This window comes from Rhinopithecus bieti, unplaced genomic scaffold (assembly GCF_001698545.2).
Source record: "Rhinopithecus bieti isolate Rb0 unplaced genomic scaffold, ASM169854v2 scaffold_31823, whole genome shotgun sequence".
Classification (NCBI taxonomy): domain Eukaryota; kingdom Metazoa; phylum Chordata; class Mammalia; order Primates; family Cercopithecidae; genus Rhinopithecus; species Rhinopithecus bieti.
In genome coordinates, this window is record NW_016814121.1 from 2,653,438 (window position 1) to 2,671,838 (window position 18,401).

Genomic DNA, 18,401 nt, shown 5'->3' on the forward strand with positions numbered 1-18,401 from the left:
AAAGTGCTGGGATTATAGGCACGAGTCACCGTGCCCAGCCAAATTTTCTTTCTAAAGAAAAAAAAAAAGATCAACATATTCCAAAGGGAGAAGGAAAGAGAGAGGACAGAGGAAGAGGAATAGAAATGCCAGTGGCAGCATCAATCCGAGGTGCAGGGTGAAATGGAAAAGGGGGAAACTGTTCAGAAACCAAAGGCTGGGCCCTGGTTCACTGCCAGTGTCCCACGCAAGCAAGTCATTTCACCCCTTTTTTTTTTTTTGAGATGGAGTCTCACTCTGTCACCCAGGCTGGAGTGCAGTGGCACGATCTTGGCTCATTGCAACCTCTACCTCCTGGGTTCAAGCAATTCTCCTGCCTCAGCCTCCCGAGTAGCTGGGATTACAGGCACCCGCCACCACGCCCAGATTATTTCTGTATTTGTAGTAGAAATGGGGTTTCATCACATTGGCCAGGCTGGTCTCGAACTCCTGACCTCAGGCGATCCCCATGCCTCGGCCTCCCAAAGTGCTGGGATCACAGGCGTGAGCCACCGTGTCTGGCCCATTTCACCCGAGTCTTGCTTTCCTCATCTGTAAAATGGGGATAATTAAACCAGCCTTAACCACTTCTTTGCTGGTAAGGGCCAGGTATGGTCTCCTACCAGAACGTAAGTGCCAGTACCTGCACAGCAGGATGCAATAAGGAGAGAATCAACGTGTATAAAAGCACCTTGCCAACTGCCGAATGACATACAATGGAAGGACAGACTTCGGGGCCACCGAAAGGCCAGCCAGGGGGCCCAGGGCCTGTCCACCCTGAGTGTCTCCAGGCCTGGGCAGGTGTGGCACCCTCTGTCCTGAGTCCCCACAGCACCTGGGGTGGGAGGCTGAGGTGTGGGTGGGGAGGGAAGCAGTAGGGGATGAAAGGGTCTGCAGGAGTCTGAGGGCGGCGGCAACAGGGCAGAAGGCAAGGGGCTGGGGCTGGCTCAGCTGCAGCATATTCACCAGCCTTCCGGACTGCCCCGTGCCTCTTACCCGCATAGAGGGTCCCTCAAGCCCTCTACCCACCTAACGCCCTCCTCCCTAAACACACTCAAGGCCTCACTCACCAATCTCGCCTTCATTATTCAGGTCAAACTCCATGTACTTCTCTGGAAATCACAGAGCAAAAACTAGCATTAGTTTGGAAGCAGCATCTCCCTGCGGGGACCCAGTAGCTCCCTTGTGGGCAAATGACCGTGTCCTCAGGAGTCCAAACCACCTCCCGCACCCTACCAAGGGTCTTGACCTGAGTTCCCCATCTGCTGAGCCATGGCCTCTGGAGAAAGAGCTCATCCTGCCTGGACCACTCTCCTAGAGGTGCCACAAGGGAAAGATGGCTGGGAGCCACTCTGACCCTCTTACCAGGAGGGCAGCTACTTCCTCCCAGGTCCCCAGTAGCGTGGACCAGCTACATCTGAGTTAGTAGCAAAGTGACTAGATCTGATTCCCTGCCGGGATTCTGGCTCATGGGTGTGGAAGGACAGGGTGAGGGCAGGCATGGGTGTGCTTTTCAGTGTCCCAGGCAGTTCTGATGGGCAACCAGGTGCGGGAACCAGTGATTCAGGGGTCCTGTGCTTCTGAAACCAGAAGAAAGGCCTGCCCTAGCCCACAAAGTAGACATATGGTTTCCTGGGGTACAGAGACCATCACCCCAAACCTCATGCACAGACTGAGTTATGCTTCCCTGATCAAGGAGTCCAGGAAAACTTCCGGCAGTGAGGGAGGATGCGCGGAGCAGTGGGCTTGGTATGTTCTGACGGGGGCAGTGCGCCAAACGAGCGTGGGGCCTCTGCGGGTCACCCCGGCCCCGGCAGAGTGGGGCCCTCACGGTCCATCCTGCCTCACAATCAGCCAACCGAGAAAGCAGAGGCTCCTCCGCAGGCTGTGCTGCCCCCACCCACTCCCTGCCTGCTCCAGCCCGCTATCCCTCTGCCTGGAATGTTCTCCCAAGTATTCTCACCACCCTCCCTCATGGCTTCAGGGCTCCCCACCCTTTCTTTTTCTTCTTTCTTTATTTTTTTATTTATTTATTTTTGAGAAGGAGTCTTGCTCCGTCTCATTTCCTCACCCAAGGTGAAGTGCAGTGGCATGATCTCAGGGGGGATACACAGCTACACAGCTCACCTAGAGCAGAGTTGGGACTTGAACCCATGTTAGTCTGGCTCTAAAGCCCCTGTTCTTAACCATTCTGTTCTTAACCATTATGCCCTTTTTTTTTTTTTTTTTTGAGATGGAGTCTCACTCTGTCACCAAGGCTGGAGGGCAGTGGCTCAATCTCAGCTCACTGCAACCTCCGCCTCTCGGGTTCAAGCAATCCTCCTGCTTCAGCCTCCCGAGTAGCTGGGATTACAGGCACCCACCACCACACACAGTTAATTTTTGTATTTTTTTTTTTAATTTTTGTATTTTTAATAGAGATATGGTTTCACCGTGCTGGCCAGGCTGGTCTTGGACCCCTGACCTCAGGTGATCCACCCACCTCAGCCTCCCAAAGTGCTGGGATTACAGGTGTGAGCCAGCGTGCTTGGCCTCCCCACCCTTTCTAAATTGTACTCCCTCCCCACCTCTTAGCACTCCTGTCCTCCCTCACTCATTTCTCACCAAAGCACCTACCACAATCTGCCCACCTTGTATTTCCCAGCTCTCTGTTTAGCCTCCCACCACCTCTCTCACACCGCCCCCTGGCTAGAACACAGGCTCCCGGGGTGCGGGCTGCCTTGTACATTCACCATGGTGCCCCCAGCCTGGAATGGTCCTGGCACATGTACAGGTGCTCATTTGGAGAGCAAATGAGTGAATGATGTAACTTCCTGTCTGGCCCAACATCCCAGTGAAGACAAGTAGAAAGGACGCCAGAGCCCTGAGATCCCTCCCTCCTCCCAGAGCCACCCCTGGGGGTGGCCACACTGGTATGCAGAGAAGGGACTAGACTGCTCTCTTTTCACAGCTCTGCTACAGGTGGCTGGGACGGGGTGGGGTCAGGAGTGTCTTTTACTATTTCCCTTTTCTCTTCTTAATGTAAAAAGCATCATGGCATAACGGTTAAGGGCAGGGGCTTTAGAGCCAGACCGACCTGAGTTCAAGTCCCAACTCTGCCCTAGGCGAGCTGTGTGTTCCCATGCCAACAACCCCGCCCTCTGAGCCCAAGTTTCTCCATCTGTACATTAACAAGCGAACCATCTCCCTCCAAGTTGATTGGGGTGATGTCGGGGGGCTCGCCACGCCGCATGAGAAGTGCTTCACACAGGCCGACATCCAACAAATGCCAGCTGTTATTAATATGATGAGCCCTAGACGCCTAGCCTAAGGACAACTGGAAGCGATTTGAGGAGCACTTGACCAAGTTCTTTGCCCCGGAGCCGGGAGGATGCTCACACTGCAAACACTTTGGAGGGGAATGCAACCTCCAGGATATTTTCCACGACAGCCCAGGGCTCCTGTGCCTAAGTGCCTCCCCTGGCAGGGAAGGTGGGTCTGTGCCACCCCCTATGTGCCCGGCTCCTCTCCTTTTGAGGTGCTGGCTGGAAACCAAACGCCAGGGCCCCAAACAGAGGGACCTTTATGCTGCCCCTCTCCCTGCACCGGCTCCCAGGCCCTGCTTTCTTTTCATCCCGTGCTGCCGGGTTTCAATGGGCAGAAACTCTGCCCCCCTGCCCCACTGCTGCGACACAAACGTCCATTCTCCACGGGGGCTCCTGAGACGCTCTGCTGGGGAGGGGGAGAGGCAAGGCTTGCTCACAAAGAGCTGATTGTGTGCGGGGCCGGGGAGTGATGGGGCCTGGGCAGCGGCGGACGGGAACCAGCCTGAGCCCCGTGGGCAGGGAGGGGAGAGAGAGGAGCAGGGCCAAGACCGGGCTGCAGGCGAGGGGTGACGGGGCCCACAGGGGCAGAGAGGAAGGTGGAGGGGCCTCCCCTCACCTCTCAGGGGGTCCCTGTCTCCAAGCCTGCCAGGAAGAAGGGCATTCTGGATGAAACAGGGCCATAGGCTAGTCCTGTGGGGCTAAGGGGTCCTGTGTGCAAGGGCGAGGGGCCAGCCCACCTCCCCTAGGAACGAATGCAGGGCAGCCAGCCCCAGCTTACCTTTGAAGGCTGTGAGCTTTTCTGGAAGGTTCTCTTCATCGCTGTACTTCTGGTCACAGAGAAACTCCTACAGAGGTGAGAGGACAGTGCTGAACAAGGGGTGGGGGACAGAAGTCACCCACATGTGGGCCCACTGTCCAGGTGCCTTCCCTCCAGTCGGGTAGCCAGGTGCAACCAGGCCCAGTTTGTCCCATGGTCACCCCGGCTTCCTGTCACCCCTTGGAGGCAGATCTGCACCGTCCGCCCTGTGGACAGGAGGTTTGCCCAGCAGCCTGGAGAGGCCCCACAGGGTTCGCTCTGGGTGACTAAGCCCTCCAGCCAGCGGCTACATTGCCAATGCTGGGACCCATGCCCCTTTCCCAAGGACACCCCAGATTCAGATCCGTGAAGCTGTGAGCTCCAAAGACAAGCCCCTGGTTCCATCATTAACTTCTTAGGAATGTGATCCTGAGCTCATTCATTCCTCCCTGCACTCTTTTTTTTTTTTTTTTTTTTTTTTTTTTGAGACCGGAGTTCGCTCTGTCGCCCCAGGGCTGGAGTGGCCAAGTGGCCGGATCTCAGCCTCCACTGCCAGCCCCTTCCGCTCCCGGTTTCTACGCCATTCTCGCTGCCTCAAGCCTCCCGTGTAGCTAGGACTACAGGTGCCCGCCACCACACCCGGCTAGTTTTCCTCGTATTTTAGTAGAGACGGGGTTTCACTGCGTTAGCCAGGATGGTCTCGATCTCCTGACCTCGTGATCCGCCCGTCTCGGCCTCCCAAAGTGCTGGGATTACAGGCTTGAGCCACCGCGCCCGGCCACTTTTTTTTTTTTTGAGAAGAAGTCTTGCTCTTGCCCCCAGGCTGGAGTGCAATGGCGCAATCTCGGCTCACTGCAACCTCCACCTCCTGGGCTCAAGTGATTTTCCTGCCTCAGCCTCCCCAGTAGCTGGGATGACAGGCATGCGCCACAATGCCCAGTATTTTTAGTAGAGACGGGGTTTCACCATGTTGGCCAGGCTGGTCTCGAACTCCTGACCTCAGCTGATCCACCCGCCTCAGACTCCCAAAGTGCTGGGATTACAGGCGTGAACAACCGCGCCCGGCCCTCCCTGCACTTCTATTGCCTTATCTACCAAATGAGAATCATGATCCTGACTGCTTCTTGAGTTTGTATAGAAATCCAGTGAGGCCAGGCCAGGCGGTTCATGCCTGTAATCCCAGCATTTTTGGAGGCCGAGGTGTGCTGATCACCTGAGGTCAGGAACTTGAGACCAGCCTGGCCAACATAGTGAAACCCCATTTCTACAAAAATACAAAAATTAGCTGGGCGTGGTGGTGGGCGCCTGTAATCCCAGCTACTTGGGAGGCTGAGGCAGGAGAATAGCTTAAACCTGGGAGGTGGAGGTTGCAGTGAGCTGAGATCACGCCACTGTACTCTAGTTTGGGTGACAGAGGGAGACTCCGTCTAAAAAAAAAAAAAAAACAAAGAAAAAAGAAATCCAGTGAGTGTGTTTATTCATCATCTCTGCTCTAACGGGAAAATGACTGTACATTTACCTCTCACCTGTTTCCTTGTCCGTAAAATGGGGGTTTTGATCTCTGGCCTGCCTTCCCTTCAGATGCTTGGAGAGACTCAAATGAGTCCTTTCCGAACCAGATGGGCTGGGTGGGGAGGACTGGACACTAACACTAACCTCCAGGGTGAAGCCCTTACCTATGTGATCTCTTCATGGCTCCTAGGAGTCCCAAGAGGGAGCTATTATGATTATTATTTTGAAACAGGGTCTTGCTCTGTCATCCAGGCTGGAATGCAGTGATAAGATCTCAGCTCACTGCAACCTCCGCCTCCCGAGCTCAAGTGATCCTCCCACCTCAGCCTCCTGAGTAGCTGGGACTACAGATGCCTGCCACTACGCCTGGCTTATTTTGTATTTTTTTGCAGAGACAGAGTTTCACTATGTTGCCCAGCCTCGTCCCAAACTCCTGGACTCAAGTGATCTGCCCACCTCGGCCTCCCAAAGTGCTGGGATTACAGGCTTGAGCCACTGCACCTGGCCAGTGGACATTCCATTCTTCATCACTGAGCTGACCAGACATGGACATTGCTCCTCCATCCATTCATTCACTCATTCATTCACTCATTCAACATTCTTGGGGGACACAGTGCATACTGCACTGTGCTAGGCATCAAGTGAGCAGAGGAGACCATGGTGAATATGATAAGGTCCTTAACCTGAAATTACAGAAAGCTGGTGTTTCAAATGATGCGCAATGTCACCCACATTAATCACGTGATCTATTTCCTACTACATGATGGCCAAGTCTGTTCTCACATATCTCTTAGGACAGAGAACTCACCACCTTCCTAGTCTATTGTTGCAAACCCCTAAGAGGCTTCAAGTAGAATAGAGGATGACAAGAACTGACTGACTATAAAGCAATCTGGGTTTGGATCTCAGTCTCCCTTTTTACTAGCTATGAAATAGGCCCAATAGTACCCACTCCTTGGGCACTGGGCTCACAGGTCAGCTCTCAATGAGCAACAGATAAGATTATGAGTATGAAGCAGAACATGGCCTCTTCTATGGCTTAAATTTCTCCACATTAACTCAGCACCCCTTGACCACAGGAGAAACATACCTGAAAACAGGGCTTCCCTCACTGGGTTGGGAGAGGGGTCTGGCTGTTCTCCAGCTTTTGGTAAAACATTGGCTGTGGCAGACACTATCTCACTAAATCCTCACAGCCACTATTATTCCCATTTTACAAGTTAAAACATCAGGACTAGAGAGGTTAAATACCACGTCTAAAGTCCATAGACAGGCCGGGCGCGGTGACTCACACCTGTAATCCCAACACTTTGGGAGACCGAGGTGGGCGAATCACTTGAGGTCAGGAGTTTGAGACCAGCCTGGCCAACACGGTGAAACCCTATCTCTACTACAAGTACAAAAATTGGCTGGGCGTGGTGGTGCACGCCTGTAATCCCAGCTACTTGGGAGGCTGAGGCAAGAGAATCACTTGAACCTGGGAAGTGTAGGTTGCAGGGAGCCAAGATTGTGCCACTGCACTCCAGCCTGGGCCAGACTCCATCTCAAAAAAAAAAAAAAAAAAAAAGGTTCATGGACAGCTAGGGAAGGTTGGTTTCGAACCTGGGTCTACCTGACTCCAGGACCTGTGTCCTCCTGCACCTGGGCAGAGGGCAGTCCCAGGGCCTATGGGGTCTTGCTGGCTTGGCCACAACCTCACTTCAGGTCTCACTGCCATGCACTGGCTGCAGCCCTGCCTCCACTTAGCTGATGCTGGATCCTTCTTGAGGCTGCCCTCCTCCTAGTTGGCTCTGTCGCGGACTTCCTTTCCTCTTGGCTCCCTCTCGTAGCTCTTCAGCACTGCTCCCTCACCCCATCCTCTGCCCAAAAGGAGGACAATTAACTTTTGTCTGTGACCGTGAGCAAACCAGGCACCTCCCAGGGTCCCAGATCCCGTATCTGTCCAGTGGAAGGACATATTAGATCAGTGATTCCCAGGCTTTGGGGTCATGCAGACAAGAAACATTTTTAAAGGAGGGGCGCACTAACATAGGCGTGCCAAGTTTTTATTTTGCCAAGTAAAGACTTTTTACACAATGTCCATTGACTGTTGCCATGAGTTCAGAAAAGAACGTTTCATAAAAGTAGGAAGTTCTCCATCTCTGAATGTTTAAATGGAATCCATTTAGCCTAGGTCCAACTCACCACAGTGACAGTGCATTCCCTTCACTTTACCAAGAACTAGAGAAACTTCCTGGGGAGGCACAAGAGCACCAACATCTGGGAACCTCTGGGGAGAGATTTGGAGGGCCTGTCCCAGTTCCTGGGCTCTGGTTGACCAGAAATCCTGCCTCAGCCTGGACCGACCAGCCCTAGAGATCCAGTTTTACTTGGGCCCCTCTGTAGGTGGACGGGTTCAAGTCAAGGACATGGTCCCTGGCCTTAGAGACAAACTACACACAGTCAGACACAGACCAACCAGGCAGGGATGAAGAGCAAGGCCACGTGCACAGCATGAATGGGAAGACTGCACTGGGCTGCACCCTGCACTAGCTGTGCCTCCTTCCTGGAGCCCACAGATCTGCGTGGTTCTCTCCCTCACCTCCTTCAAGGAGCCCACAGATCTGCGTGGTTCTCTCCCTCACCTCCTTCAAGCCTTTGCTCAATGTCACCTTCTCTTTTTTTTTTGCTTTGTTTTTGTTTTTTGCGACGGAGTCGCACTCTGTCGCCAGGCTGGAGTGCAGTGGCACAATCACAGCTCACTGCAACCTCCACCTCCTGGGCCCAAGCAGTCCACCCACCTCAGCATCCCAAAGTGCTGGGATTACAGGCATGAGCCACCGCACCCAGCCAGCAAATATTAAATAAATGTTAGCTATTTGGTTTTTTTTTTCTAACACTTATGCCCATACAATTAGCTTATAACCACCATAGACTCTCATAGACTATTTAACAGATTAGGAAGGAGACCCCCTCCCTGGGTAGCAGGCCAGTTATGATTTCTCTCTCCTCTCTCCAGGTATCCCCATTTGACAGATGGGACAACTGAGGCTCAGAGAGGTTGCTCAACTTGCTCAGGATTGCCAAGTTTTAGCAATTCAAGGTCTAAGCCTGCCCCAAACAAGAAGGTAGCCTGGCTGCAGGTTTCTGGGAAAGAAAGTCAATACTGGGAGTTACCTTTCCTCTTCGGCTACCGCAAGAGGTTATTCCGGAGGCCAGGGAACCACTCTATAGCCCTCCAGGGAGATGGGGGCGGGGGGGGGGGGGTAGGCGGTTTATTCTATCCCCTATCCTCCTCACACAATCTAACCCACTGTCCCCAAAGACAAGTTTTCCTGGCTGCAGAAAGTGCTGGGGTGGGAGAGCCGGTGTGAGAGGCACAGGGGGCCTCTGGGCCCTGAAAGTGGCTATTGACATGCAGAGGGGCAGGCCTGGAGGCCACAGTGGCCTGATCAGTCCCTAGCAAAGGGCCAGGAAATGTAAGCAGGCAGGAGCTAGGATTGACACACAGGCAGCTGAGCCGACTTCTCAGTCCCCGGGGACCAGAGTGTCCAAGGGTGGGGCCTGGGAGGTGGCAGAGCTGTTAAAATATCCACCCAGCCACAGAACCAGAAGGGACTCCTCACAGCATTCGGCTTGCCCTCCTTGTTCAATAGCTGGGGAAACCGAGGTACCAGAAGGGACAGGCCCTGCTGGAGGTCACAACAGTTGAAAGCATCACATCATCTCTCTGAGCACAGGGTGTGCAGGACACAGTGGACAGCTTGCCAGGGTTGCAATTCCAGCTGTAGCACTTACTAGCTCTGTGGCTCTGGGCAGGGCAACTTGCTTTGCCACTCTAGGCCTCAGTCTCTTCATCTATAAAGTGGGCTTATCTACCAAATGGGATCATAATGATATGTAGAACCTCCTCACCGAGTTGCTGTAACGAATTTTGTTTGTTTGTTTGAGTCAGGGTCTTGCTCCGTTTCCAAGCCTAAAGTGCAGTGGCACGATCTGCAGGGTCACTGCAGCCTCGACCTCACACACTCAAGCTATCCTCCTGCCTTCGCGCCTGGCCTGCGGTAAGGATTAAACGAGCTAATTACACAGAAGGAGCCTGGCTCCTATGCACTTGCTAAGTGTTCAAAATTATTATTATGTCTTAGGATCATCCAAACTCAAGCCACATCGACAGGCAGGTGTGTGAGGGGGAAGGGCAGGGAAAACACCGCCCACCGACCATTCTGTGATCCTTCGTGATCCCCTGAAGTCCTCCCGGTGAGCCTTGGCCCACTGGCCATCCCTCAAGGCCAAGTTTTGCTTTGTCCTCAGCGCCTGGCTGACCTGGCAGTGATGGGCCATCCACCTGCCTGAATCCTCTCATCTCCGTCCCGGATGGCATCTGTTAACTGCTGCCTTTCCTGGTCACCTACAGCCTCTGATGCTCGCCAGAGTCCCCCAAGCCCATCCCTGCCCCCAGCGAGGCCCCCAAGTGCTACGCCCAGGAGGGATGGTTTCCAAACCCATCTGAAGCTGGCAGCCCCTGCTGTGCCTGGCCTCAGAAGCCCTCCCGCCCGCCTGCTCCTCGCCGACTTAACTCTCTTTCTGGGCTGGTACCTCTAGCACCTTCTGGCGAACCCTTGCTCCTGGCCCTCCAGGTTTGTCTTTCTGTATCAGCCGCAGCAGAATTTTGGGGTGGGCGGATATCACCATCTTGGAGGCCATCCAAGGGGCTGGTGTCTCAGCCCTTGGACAAAAACTCCAAGGACAGGAAGCACCATGCCGGGGCGTGGGGCCTCTGACGCAGCCCACAGGCTCTTAAAGGGCCAGGGCCAGGCCACAAGTGGTGCTGGCACCTGGCAAGTAGCAGGAGCCTGTAATGTGCACCCACAAGGACAGCAGGTTCACATTCCCCACTGCAGCCCTGGGCCTCATTCAGATGCCGCATCCTTGCCAACAGATGGGGCAGCTAAAGAAAAACACCCAAGCAGCTACACAATAAAGCACACCCTGCAGAAATTCCATCTCTAGCTTCCTGTGACACGGCCACACCAAGGTCATAACTGGTTGGACCTGCAGGGGACACTGAATCCTCAGAGGCTCATGTGGCCACTTATCACCATCTCCCTTATAATATATTAAGGAAGAGCAAGAGACATGTGTGCCCAGCAATGCCAGCTGGGTACATTCACCTGGGCAGGGACAGAGTGGCACTGCCGGGTACACAGGAAAAAAGACACACCTGTGTACTTGCCTGGGTCAGGTCTCAGAGACCCCCCATTGCTGGGGGAGGGGCAGGGTATATATACACCCCCGGGCAGAGATACCCAGCCTGCCCTGCCTTCCCAATGCAGATGACATATGGCTTCTGAAAAAACCATCAGGGGCCAGGCGCAGTGGCTCATGCCTGCAATCCCAGCACTTTGGGAGGCCAAGGTGGGTGGATCACTTGAGGTCAGGAGTTCGAGACCAGCCTGGCCAACATGGTGAAACCCTGTCTCTACTAAAAATACAAAAACTAGCTGGGAGTGGTGGTGGTGGGCACCTGTAATCCCAGCTACTTGGGAGGCTGAGGCAGGAGAATCGCTTGAACTCGGGTGGTCGAGGTTGCAGTGAGCCGAGATGATGCCACTGCACTCCAGCCTGGGCAACAGAGTGAGACTCCGACTCAAAACAAAAAACAAAACAAAACAAAAAACCATCAGGTACCTAAACGTGACAGGGAATGCTGAGTGCCTTTCATTCAACCCAGGAGTGCTAGACCATTGGGACAGTAGCCAGAGAGCCTTATTGACATAAGCAAGAGAGGCCTGTGTCCATAGCTAGGCTGCAGCCACCTGATGACAGAGGCCAGGGTGACTGGGTTTGAATCCCAGATCTGCCACTTCCTGGCTAGGTGACCTTGCAGGTGACTTCATCCAGCCGAGCCTCTGTTTCCTCATCTCCAGAATGGGAGTCATGGCTGGACACAGTGATGCATGCCTGTCATCTCAGCACTCTGGGAGGCCAAGGTGGGCAGATTGCTTAAGCTCAGGAGTTCGAGACCAGCCTGGGCAACATGGTGAAACCTTGTCTACACACACACACACACACACCCACACACACACAAAATTAGCTTGGCATGTTGGTGCATGCCTGTAGTCCCAGCTACTCAGGAGGCTGAGGTGCAAGGATCACCTAAGCCCAGGAGGTCAAGACTGCAGTAAGCTGAGATCATACCACTGTACTTCAGCCTGGGCAACCCAGTGAGACCCTGTCCCAAAACAAATAAACAAAACAAAACATAGGAGTCATGATAATAATCCTCATCCCATGGGGCTGTCTGCAGATTCTCACTGTGCATCTACTTGCAGGGGTGCCCTGTTGCGGGGTCAGCAAGATGATGAATGTCAATCTGTGGGCGCGGAGCACAGCCACAGCTCGTTACTGTGTTGAAGATCTCCCCTGCTGGCCGGATGCAGTGGCTCACGCCTGCAATCCCAGCACTTTGGGAGGCCGAGGAGGGCAGATCACAAGGTCAGGAGTTTGAGACCAGCCTGACCAATATGGTGAAACCCCGTCTCTACTAAAAATACAAAAATTAGCCGGGCATGGTGGTGCGCGCCTATAGTTCCAGCTACTTGGGAGGCTGAGGCAGGAGAATCGCTTAAACTCGGGAAGTAGAGGTTGCAGTGAGCCGAGATCACGCCACTGCATCCCAGCCTGGATGACAGAGCGAGACTCCATCTCAAACAAACAAACAAACAAACAAACAAAAAAACACCTCGCTTGCTAGTCAGCTCATGTGGCAGTGCTCGCTGTCCCCTGAGCGCCTCCTGCTAAGTCCCAGGGCACAGCCACCCTGAGGGGCAGCCCCCCCAGCCCCACTGCTTCTCTCTGTCCCTGTGGGAAGCTGGAGAAAATCTCTCCCGTTGCCATATAAGGCCATGCCTGGCTGGCCTGGGGTCACCAACCATGCCATCAGGGCTTGGGGAATGCCAGCTATGTAGGGGGAGTAGGAGGTGCTGGCCAGTTCTGCCCACTCTGGTAGTGCTGCTATGTACACACGTGCGTGCACACACAAACACATAGCGCATGGAGCTGGGGGCGGGCACCCAGCAGGAGGCCCAGCCAAGCTGAGCAATTGAGAAAATAGGCTGGGTTCAAGTCGAGGCTGTTTAAACCCAGGCAATTCACCCAGCCTCTCTGAGTCTCGTTTTCTCGAAAATGGGAACCACAATACTCCCTGGGTTAGAGTGGGCATTCGCAAGATAATGCCCCCAGTGCATCTGGCACAAGACGGGTACATGCCAAGTGTTCCGAAAACAACAGCAAAAACTAAAATGAAACCAAAACGAGGCGCACTTTCATACAGCTTCCTCTACCAGCATCTCTAGGCCCATTAGAGTCTTCTATTTTCACTCTTGAATCCCTTATAATAACAATAGCTAAGGCAGGGTATCGGGGCACATGCCTGTAGTCCCAGCTACTTGGGAGGATGAGATGGGAGGATTGCTTGAGCTGGGGAGAGATGGAGGTTGCAATGAGCCAAGATTGGGCCACTGCACCCCAGCCTGGGCAACAGAGTGAGACCCTGTCTCTGTTAACAACAACAAAAAGTTAAAGTTGGGCAGGGCGTGGTGACTCACGCCTGTAATCCCAGTACTTTGGGAGGCCGAGGCAGGCGGATCACCTGAGGTCAGGAGTTCGAGACCAGTCTGACCAACATGGTGAAACCCTGTCTCTACTAAAAATACAAAAATAAGCTGGGCGTGGCGGCAAGCGCCTGTAGTCCCAGCTACTCGGAAGGCTGAGGCAGGAGAATCACTTGACCCGGGAGGCGGAAGTTACAGTGAACCGAGATCACGCCACTGCACTCCAGCCTGGGTAACAGAGTGAGACCCTGAAAAAAAAAAAAAAGGCTAAGGCCGACCTACCCTGCCCCTCTGGAAGCTGGCCTACACCAAGGGAGGAGAAAGGCCCCAAAGAGAACTAGGTATTGGCCCAGAGAAGCCCCTAGATCTGCCAGCCAAGCTGGGCTGTGCCCCAGGCAGCAGCCATGGCGGTGTCCAAGCTGCCTGGCACAGAAGCAGGGACTCTTTGGCAGTGAATCCTGGGCTTAGCCCAGGCCCCCAGAATCCACACTCCAGTGGGGCAGTGAAGCCGCACCCCCAAGGAAGGCAGTCCGAGCTGCCAGCACAATTCTGCCTAAAATCCACCTAGCTCGAGGTCTCTCCACTGCAGCCATGGCCATGGGTGAACCAATTCACTCTCACACGGAGCGACTCCCCTACAGTATGCAAAGAGCTTCCATCCACTTCCATTGGCTAATGGTTGCAGGGACTCCAGAGAGAGCAGAGATCCCTGCTCCCATTTCAGGCTGGGGAAGATGAGGTTCTGCTGGGCTGGACGACCAGCATGAGCCACGGCAGCGTATCTTCCACTCCCTGCACCTTGAGGCCACGGACCAAGAAACTGTCCTGATAACTATCAGGTCCGCAGCCAGCTGTCCTGGGTGCTTTACATAGATTGTCTCACTGAAAAAAAATCACAACCATTATCTTTTTGGAGAAGGAGGCTCAGAGAGGTGACGTGGCAGTCACAGATCAGTGCTTGCAGGTACCTCATGACTAAACTGGTGGGGCCACCCTGCTCCACTGTGGCGAAGCAGCTGAAGCTTCCCGTGTGATCCTGGCGCCTCCTTCCTACAGGGCCCCGGTTCCTGGGCCTCAGCAGCCCTACAGCGGCTGGGCTCACGTGCTGGGTCTCAGTACAGCTTCTCAGCAGGGGAAGGACGCTGGGGTCTAAGCTTTGTCACTGGCTTCTATGTGGTCCTGGGTCAGCTGCTTGCCCTCTCTAGACACTGTCCTGAGATGGTTAGACCACAGCTCCTTCCTGCTCACTTTCCCTGGTCCCAGTGCTGCCCACATCAGCCCCTGGTAGCTGTAAGTCCCTCCTCTTTCTAAGCCAAGCCAGTCAGCTTCCCAAAACAACCCTGGAGCCGCCCCCCACCCTTTACCCGCCTCCCCAAGGGCGAGGTTGGCCCTGCCCTCTCAGCTCTTCTGACTTGTCCAACCACGGTCACCTCACCCCCATCTCCAGCTGTCTGTGGCTCCGGATCCCGCCGGCTGTGGGTGGATCCAGCCAGCTCAGAACCCGCCTGGCCGGGTGACCCAGGGGGCTATATGAGGTCAGGGTCTCAGGCTTCTGTCCAGAGGGCTAGAGTAGCCAAGCCCCAGTCTGGGCAGGCACACAGTGAACTGGGAAGGAGCCCAGCAGGGACCCTAGACCCCTAAGCACCCCAGCCAGATGTCCAGGCAACCTTCCAGCTGTGCTCAAGATGCCCCCAGGAAGCAGAGTGAGGGCGGTGGTAAGGCGGCCGGAGCTTACCTGGAGGGGGACCGTGAGGTCCCCAGAGCCTGGTAGCTGGGGACTGAATGGGAGTCCTGTAGCCAGTGGATGGAAAACCGACAGGCTGCCTACATCCAAGCAGTCCAAGGGGGAATCAAGGCTGCACACTGCTGGCAAGAGGCAATACCACAACCGGGCCGCAGGTTCGGACCCGCCTCCCACAGCCTTCGCAGGCTCTGCTGACCTCACCAGCTGCCCACTTCCAGACTCTCAGCTGGGCTTAGACCCTGGGTGTCCAGGGGACCAGAGGAGCCCACGAGGGGAATGCCGAGCCTTGTTTCAGCAGGCATGCCTCTGCCACCAGTTAAGAAGGAAACTGGAAGACGTCCACTTCAGGAAATAATACCAGTTCTGTGAGAGCTTCCTGAATGCTGGGTGCTGGGCCACGCAGGCCATAGGCCTTCCCTCTCTGAGCCGGCACAATGCCCTGCTTGGAGATTAGAGGCCCTCTGCTGAGGACCACAGAGCTGGCACACTGTGGAGGCCAGATCAGAGCCCAGGTCTTGCAGAACTTTAAAGCCACTGGCTGTGCTGCCTTTGAGCTTTGGCCAACCTAGACTGGTCCTGATATCGTTTCTTATCTTCCAGAATCTACGCAAATTTATGGAGCTGGGTGCCTGGCAACAGTAGGCAGGATTTCTTCCCAGAAATCCACCAGGACTAGCAAGAAAAGCATGGAGTCCCTTAAGGCAACCATTCCTGAAAGTTGGAGTGAAGAGGAGTGGTGTGCTTGGAGGAGCCGCCAGGCGGGAGACCACGGGGAACTGCCAGGATCCCTAGGCCCATGAGTCTTCTATTTGTACTTTTGAATCCTTTATAACAACAATAGCTAAGGCCAGGCGTGGGGGCACAGGCCTGTAGTCCTAGCTACTCGGGAGGATGAGGAGAGAGGACCGTTTCAATCCCAAAGGTGGAGGCTGCAATGAGCTGAGATTGAGCCACTGCACGCCAGCCTGGGCGACAGACCAGCAAATGACCCGGAGCCTGTGTTCTGAGCTAGAGAGATCACTGGCCTGGGGCGCTTCCCGCGCCAAATCCTTGGGCTGCTCCCAAGCGGGCTTGCGGGGAGCCACGAGCCGGCTGGCATCCGAGCTCCTGACCCGGCCCCACCTCCCCAGTCCCCGGTTGCAAAAGTAACAACTTGCAACCCGAGACGCCGGGACCGGAGGCGGGAGGCGGAGGCGGATCTACCTGGAGTTGGAGGCGAAGGGGCTGGGGGCGGAGGGAGGCACCTGAGGGAAGCCCGGGGAAGGAGAGGAAGAGGGTAGATCTGGAGGACCGCATGGCCTCGCGGACGGAGGCGGCACCCACGCAGCGCGCGGCTCGGGACTCGCGTGCTGCTCTGGGCGCGGGGCTTACCCGGTTGATCTCGGCCAGCCTCCTCTCCTGCCGGGCTTTGAGCAAGCCGAACGCCTTCCCTCCTGGAGGAGACAAAGAGGCCGCCTTGGAAGCAGGGTCCTCTCCGGGCCACGCGCCCCCGTCCCCGCCCGCTTCCCGCGCGCGGTGGACCCCGCGGTCCGCCCGGCGCGCACAGGTGGCGGCCCGGGGACGGCGGCGCCTACCTTGGAACCTGTTGCTGAGCGCGCCCGACATGGCGAGCGCGGGGCTCCCACCGGCTCCAGGCTTCGCGGACGCAGCGAGGGTCGAGGTGGAGGCACAGGCGCCTGGTCCGAGCTCCGGCTGGCTGCGTGTGGGCCGCGGGACCGAGGGGCGGAGGGACGGCTCGGGCGGCCGACACACCCCTCCCTTCGCTGCCGGCCCCTCCCTCCCTCCCGCCTCGCCCCTCCCCTCCCGCCTCCCGCTCCGCGGGCATCAAAGCTGCTATTATGCGGGACGCGGAGCCCGCCGGCCGACCCCTCTGCTGGAGGACGCGGAAAGTGCACAGCGCGGGGCGGCCGCACCCCTTCTCTCTGCCCCTCCCCGGACCTCAGCAAGTCCCTGCCACAGAAATGAAATGCGAGGATCTCAGCATGAATTCCATGGGGTGGTTGTGAGGACCAAGTGCCGTCGGGGAGTCTGCGCTCAAACATGACTGCTGCCTTTGGGACGGTGCGGCTGCTGTGACAACAGTGGCCCGTCAAATCAACTGGAATGAACTCATGTCTTGTTAATAAAACCGATTTCTTGGACACTCACAGGCACTTTGCACCGTACATCAGTCATTTCATTCTCAACATTCCATGAAATAGGACTTGGCATTCCCATTTCCAGAAGAGAAAAGTCAGGAAGCTGGAGCTGGGGCGCAAGGCCACCAGCAGGAGAGCCCATGACTCCAGGAAAAGCGGAGATCAGGGAGCAGGATAGGGTACCTGTGGCCAGAGTGACCGTGAAGTCTAGTGTCCAAATCAGGACAGCCAGAGTCAAGGGAGCACTCCTCATAATGGTGGTGGGCCACAGGCATAGACAGGCGCTGTCTGGGGCAGACAGCACTCGGAATGGCCCCACCGTGCACACTGAGGGTGCCTCCATCTGACTCCTAGGGTTGGGACCCTGAGATCTTTTTTTTTTTTTGAGGCAGAGTCTTGCTCTGTGGCCCGGAGCTGGAGTGGAGTGGCTTGATGTCGGCTCACTGCAACCTTCGCCTCCAGGTTCAAGTGATTCTCCTGCCTCAGCCTCCCAAGTAGCTGGGACTACAGGCACACGCCACCACGCCCCGCTAATGTTTGTATTTTTTTTTTTTTTTGAGACGGAATCTCGCTCTGTCGCCCAGGCTGGAGTGCAGTGGTCGGATATCAGCTCACTGCAAGCTCCGCCTCCCGGGTTTACGCCATTCTCCTGCCTCAGCCTCCCGAGTAGCTGGGACTACAGGCGCCCGCCACCTCGCCCGGCTAGTTTTTTGTATTTTTTAGTAGAGACGGGGTTTCACCCTGTTAGCCAGGATGGTCTCGATCTCCTGACTTCGTGATCCGCCTGTCTCGGCCTCCCAAAGTGCTGGGATTACAGGCTTGAGCCACCGCGCCTGGCCATGTTTGTATTTTTAGTAGAGATAGGTTTTCACCATGTTGGCCAGGCTGGTCTCGAACTCCTGACCTAAGGTGATCCACCTGCCTCAGCCTCCCAAAGTGCTGAGATTACAGGCGTGAGCCACCACTCCCAGCCGAGATCATCTTTTTTCTGTGGCTGTCCCTGGGGAGGGAAGTGCCCTGAGAGACTAGGCAGAATGGGATGGGGTTGAGGTCAGGACAGCAGTCTAGGGGCAGTCCCCTCCTCCCCAGCAAGACCAGCGCCCACCTCTCCTAGGTGACGCTCCTCTGTCCGTTCACCAAGGGTTTGGATTTGGCCAAGCTGCACGACCTTGGGCGAGGCACTTGACCTGGCTGAGCTTCAGTCCCCTGATCTTCACAATGAAGTAACCCAGAACGCACTAAGCAGGGACTTTTGTAACTCTGATGACTTGCTGGATGGTTTAAGCAGAGGGT

At 55.4% G+C, this 18,401-nt stretch overlaps 1 protein-coding gene across 4 annotated transcripts in view; it reads right to left on the reverse strand.

Annotated features, from left to right (window-relative positions):
• The window catches only part of AIF1L (allograft inflammatory factor 1 like), a 24,452-nt gene extending 7,726 nt beyond the window's left edge, over window positions 1–16,726 (reverse strand). Inside the window, exons 1-4 of one of the 4 annotated variants that reach the window (XM_017849935.1) lie at window positions 16,545–16,726; window positions 16,342–16,403; window positions 4,102–4,168; window positions 1,089–1,130 (exon numbers count right to left, since the gene is read on the reverse strand). In XM_017849935.1, coding sequence (XP_017705424.1) covers window positions 1,089–1,130; window positions 4,102–4,168; window positions 16,342–16,403; window positions 16,545–16,575 — 202 coding nt within the window. In that variant the 5' untranslated portion in view covers window positions 16,576–16,726. Of the gene's footprint in view, window positions 1–1,088; window positions 1,131–4,101; window positions 4,169–10,209; window positions 10,513–16,341; window positions 16,404–16,544 lie in introns of those variants that run through there. The other 3 variants (XM_017849934.1, XM_017849936.1, XM_017849937.1) reach the window with 3 other exon arrangements.
• Between the last annotated feature and the right edge of the window lie 1,675 nt (window positions 16,727–18,401).